The 6,000-nt window shown below is 35.9% G+C and overlaps 1 protein-coding gene across 1 annotated transcript; it reads left to right on the forward strand.

Annotated features, from left to right (window-relative positions):
• Nucleotides 1–3,984: 3,984 nt before the first annotated feature.
• LOC137649185 (myosin-6-like) lies at nt 3,985–5,421 on the forward strand. Its single transcript, XM_068382174.1, has one exon. The coding sequence runs from the start codon at nt 3,985–3,987 to the stop codon at nt 5,419–5,421; it is 1,437 nt and encodes a 478-aa protein (XP_068238275.1).
• Nucleotides 5,422–6,000: the final 579 nt, after the last annotated feature.

Raw genomic sequence — 6,000 nt, forward strand, 5'->3', positions numbered from 1 at the left:
GAAGAGGGTAAACAACATAGGTGACAACAAATTCCCTTGGAGTACTCCACTGTTCACTGGAAATTTGTTTGACAGGACTCCACTAACATTAACTTTGCACTTCCTATGCTCATGAACAGACTTGATCAAATTTATATATTTTAAAGGATCTCCATAATAACCCAGGATTCTCCAACCTATTTCTTTCAGCTCTTCTAGTAACACAGCAAGATGCTAGACAGGGTCCTGACCAGTACGTTGGAGGTTCAGTTTCCAAAGGTGGCCTATACTATCCCCCCCTCACCCCCACACACATTTCATATATATATATATATATATATATATATATATATATATATATATATATATATATACATATATATATATATATATATATATATATACATATATATATATATATATATATATATATATATATATATATATATATATATATATATATTGTTTTTACGAATAAAAGGCATTTTAAAAACCTTAAATTTTTATGACCATTGCACCATTATCAAGCTTATGGAGTTCTCTGTTTGTGAGGTTTTCATCTTCATACCTTATTATCGTACTTTAAAAACGAAGACTAATAACATAATTATAAACTAGAACATTATATATTTGTCATATGTAAATTATAAATTAGTCGAAATTAAAAACATAAAAGTCGTGAAAAATTCAAAGTTAAAATTGCAACTGAAAAACAAATTGATAGATATAATAAATCGTAAGTAAAAACATAACAGGCTTAGAAAACTGTTAGCCCTAACTTCATCAATATTGGGAATGAGTTTATAGCATAGAATCAACATCGTTAGTATGTTTATGGTACATTCATCATGTAAGCCTACTGGTATTTCATTATAGTCAATGTGTACAAATTGTAATTGATCTCATAAAAATCGTCCAAATAATATGATTTTGTTGTTGCTACAATTTGCTGTCAGATGCCAGAAAATCGCATCTAAGGATGTTTCCTCGTGGAAAAAAAAAATCCAGGGGTAGGACTCCCAGACTCACCACCGGCAGTGCCTTTTCAAACTTTAGCCCTTCCCCCATCCGATAAAAGACTCCTACGTCCCAGGTACATGTAACAAGTCATACTTTATAGAGGATTGATATCTATAATTGGGATTACGATTAACGAAAAACGTATTTGCTGCAGACATGGACATAATTTGGTTAAATTTGGGGTTTTTAATTCTATGGCTGAGTTGCAACTCTCTGCTTTTAGATTATTGGGGTCTGCTCTAAATATTTTTGTAATACATATCTGTATTTTACATATAATCACAATAACTTAGAGCCTATAAATCAGAAGAAAATTAGTATTTTTAGAATTATGAAATTTTGATGCATTAATTAAAAAAAAAAAAAAAAACTACCATGAAAGTATGTTTTTATAATCACACACTTCTCCAAATTTGAATAGAATCGGAGTGTTTCTACCTTTTGTCAAAAGATGGCAGCATACGACCCTGGTTCCATTTATGAGAATGATTCTATCCAATTGGAAAAGGGTGATAGATTGATACTTATGCAGAAATATGTGTGACAAGTATGAATTATATTCAGCTCCGATTGCGTAGACTAGTTTTGGCCATTTTAAAAACAAAATGACGTCACAGAGGGTTCCAGAATGCAAGGATTAAATAGCTCTAACCAATGCTTACTTTCATGACCAATAGATGGCATTAGCAGTAGAGTACCAAATAGCTAATTATACCCATCATTCACTCATTATGATTTTTATCACTTCATTTCTGTTGCTATTTGGGCACAAAGTTGCTATAAAACAGACGCACGTGAACTTGATGTTCTAGGTTGTCTGGCCACAACTTAATTCTTAGGAAATTACAAATGTCACAAATTTCCTCAGCAAACAATCGTTAGTTCAATTTCATTTGGGGGTGATGGGGGGGGGGGGAGGGGTATCACCAGATATTGCCAAATGTACTGAAATGGGTGAGACAATCAAGTAATTTCACAGTTATTTGATCTAATTTTCAATTACCTTTTCAATAAAACCTAAAGATAATTAATATGTTTTATGTTATGGCATATTTTGGGATTTACTAAACATTTTAGATGTCAATTCTCGGACTTTACAGCATATTATTATTATTATTATTATTATTATTATTATTATTATTATTATTATTAGTATTATTATCATTATTATCATTAGCCAAGCTACAACCCTAAATCAGAAGAGCCAGAAAATCTGAAGAAACTACTAAATGCGAGGATTCCTGCAGGAAACAAGTGGACGCCATTATGGCAATTGCACAAGAGAGAGGCCGTGTTCCGAAAGGACACACAGACACACACACAAACACACACACACACACACACACATATATATATATATATATATATATATCCGTATATCTATCTATCTATCTATCTATCTATCTATCTATATATATATATATATATATATATATATATATATATATATATATATATATATATATATATATATATACATACATATATATGTATATATACATATATATAATGCTCTTAATGTTCAAAGATTTTGTACACAATCTTAAGACACCATCACCGCCAACAACAACAACAACAACAACAACAATAATAATAATAATAATAATAATAATGGAATGAGACATAATAATAATAATAATAATAATAATAATAATAATAATAATGGAATGAGACTTGTATGTGAAATTTACATTGAACGAAAACTAATTTTTCCCTCCTTCCGAGATTTCTTGGCGAAGCTAAACGAAAACGATTCTGTTTCGAAAAAGCTGAAAAAAAAATGTCCAATTTCTTCATTTTTTTAATGTAGAGAAACTCTATATCGACGAAGCAGACATCATTTGTTGAACAAGAAAATGACAGTAAAATCTATTAATGTAATTATGTTTCAATGTTGCTAGATGTTGTATATTTGTTCTTTTTTCTGTAAAACTTTTCCGAGAATTTCTCCTTGGAAAGGATGAACAGAGATTGTTCAATGGCGGAAATCTAATATTCCGAAGAAGGAAAGAAAGGAAAATTATACGACAGAGTTTCTTGAATCAATAACGAAAACAAGTGGAAGATATTAGTCCCCCCCCTTCCCCCCCCCCCCTCCTCCAGCAGAAGAGGGGGAATTTCCCTCCCTGAGGAGTTCAGGGTTCTTCTCAGAGCCAACGAAATCGTCTCCAGAGTCTTCAATGATAATTCTTGTCTTTCCGTTTAGTCTTCAGGAGGAATCCGGATCCAAAAGGGTCTCCCGGGGTCGTTTGTTGACTACATTCATTTTTTTCATAATAGAGTTGATAGAGGAAGAACAATATGGTCATCTATTATATAGATTTTTTGACCGAATCAAAATGAATCAGAGATTTTTAGGAATGCTCAGCGACATGCAACAAGGAGGAACAAACAAGATGTCCCAGTTTACTACTGGCCATCTTCAAGTTCAGAAGAGAGTGTGTGGTGTGGTTTTCACGGAACCAGAAGAGGAAGGATCCTTAATGTATAGGATGGCCTCTTGGCTAAGCCTCTAAACTCTGAGGCGGGATGGAGGAGAAGGTGGGAGGAGGACCCTCAGAGGAAACGGGACCGAAGAGAGAGGAGGTGGAGAAGGGGAGTATTCAGAGGAGAATGGAGGAACGCTTCGTTTCCCTGGAAAGGGAACTGGATGGAGCGTTTGAAGAAATCAGCTCCAGAAAGGAAGTAGAGTCGAAATTCTTAGCAGAGAAAGAAGAGTTGTTAGCAGAGAATCAACGTCTCTCTAACGTCATTGGAACTCTTCAAATCGATAGGAAAATCGAGATGGACAATTTGGTAAACATTAATGACGACCTGGAACGAACAAACGAAAATCTGAAAAAGGAACTCTGCAATCAAAAAGTTGTCCTTGGAAAATATCAAACTGAGTTGACTGAGAAGGACCAAAAAATCATTGAACTTACAGAGCAATTGGAAAAAGCTCGCTAAGACAAAAGAGAACTGAAAGAGATCGTTCATGAAAAGATGGAAGTGATTGGGGAGATTTCAGCGGAGAGAAATGAACTTGAAAAGAGCCTAACTGAGGCAAGGATAAATGATATGATCAGGAATGAAAGGTACAAGTGCCTCTTGGATGATTTAGAATGTCTCAAGAAAGAACATTTAAATAAATTATGTGAGATGGAGCAAAACCACCTCGAATTCAGCGAGAAACTACAAAAAGTTGATCGTGAAAAGGTGGCCTCTATTCATCGCTTGGAATCTGTATTTGAGGCAGAGATAGATGAATTGAATGAGACAAATGAAAAGCAAATGCAGATTATCAGAGAGATGACAACAGAGAAAGAGAGGCTGGAAATGAGCCTGACTGAGGCCAGGATGGAAAACTTGACGAAAGAGGGGAATTACAGTTGCCTCGTAAACATGTTAAAAGACGTTAAGAAGGAAGCCTGTAGGCTGGAGGATGAGTTGTCTAAGGCTCTAGAAGAGATTGGCGAACTAAAGGAGACTATGACTTCCATAGCCAAGGAGAGAGATAGTCTCAAGGAACTTGTCGGCCATCTAAGTTCTAGTAAAGAAATGGCAGAGGACAGGATCGTCCAAATCACCAAAGAAAATATTGGTCTGAAGGACGAGCTGCTTGCCGCAAATGAGATCACCTCTTTACTCAAGGAGAAACTTGAAGAGAGAGATAAGAAAAAAGACGAGAACAGACCTGGAATAAGGAAAGTGAAACTTAGAAGATCAGGTTTAAAAATCTCGACCGAGATGGATGTTAAGAAGGATGGACAGAAGGAAGATGTCCAAATGGATGTCAGTGTCAATAAAGAAGGGGAAGACAAAGTAGTTAAGGCAGAGGACCTGGTTGCCAACGGACACAAGGAGGAGTTGGAGAACGAGCCTGACGGAGGGATATCTGGTTTGGGTCAGGTGTTGGGCAGACTACTAGCTTCAAAAGGAGCTGTCCCTGTCAACTGCCTCCAGGAAGAGCAGAAACTCCAAAAGGAAACTTCCATGGAAGAGGAAAAGGAGGAAAAGCAAAAGGAAGAGAAGATTGCAAAGAAGAAACCTATCGTCTTTGACCTGGAACCTGAGAATCCCAAATGGGTTTCTTCCTCATTCCATACAGGAAGAGGTAAAGATGGGTTCTTTAACTCGACAATCTGCGGTGGATCTGGCAGCCATATCATCTTCCAAGGTGTAAAGGTTGGAGTTTACGCCACAAGGGACTATGACGTCAAGGGGCACGTGACTGTTGACTTGGACATTCCAAGGAAGTTCCACAAAATCATATATGGAGTGGAAGGAAGGACATTGACGGAAATCACCCAGCAGAGTGGCGTCAGCTTAATAAAGCTCCCATGGCAAAACTACAATAATTTAATCACCATTAGTGGTACCATTGAGCAGGTTCAATTAGCAGCTACTCTTATCGATTGGCTTCTGAGGAGACTTCGCTAAATTAATACTTGGATCAGCGAAGGGATGAAAAAAAAATATAACAAACAAAAACTCCCCAAAAATAAAAAATCTAAAAAAAAAAGAATAAATAGAAAAAATCTAATAAAAAAATCTAAAAAAAACAAAAAGCATAAGAAATCTAAAAAAAAAATAAAAATCTAATAAAAAAATAAAAAATTCTGTTGAGTTTCGAATTGATTGAAATTATTTTTCATCGAAGTTTGATTTCAGTTTATTTTGTGAGGAAAAGGAGATTTAGCCGAGTGTTGCCAGGACCAAACCTTCAGATAATTGTGCTCAACCTATTCAGGATAAGTTCCAGATACCAGTTCCAGAGGTAGATGATGCTCCCCCACCCCCGGATCTTTGGTCTGACTGACTGACTGCCCAGCTAGAAGGAGGAGGCTTGGAAGGACTGCCCAGCTTGAGGGATGCAAGGCTTAACTATCCAGCTTGAATTAAGATTCTTAGAATAATCTCGAGGACAACAGTCTTTGCAGAGGGAAGAAACCTGGCGGATTCTAGTATGCTATGTACCTTGGTGAACGAGTACAAGACGTTTGTCAAGTGTACAAATGG

This window comes from Palaemon carinicauda, chromosome 11, assembly GCF_036898095.1.
Source record: "Palaemon carinicauda isolate YSFRI2023 chromosome 11, ASM3689809v2, whole genome shotgun sequence".
Taxonomy (NCBI): domain Eukaryota; kingdom Metazoa; phylum Arthropoda; class Malacostraca; order Decapoda; family Palaemonidae; genus Palaemon; species Palaemon carinicauda.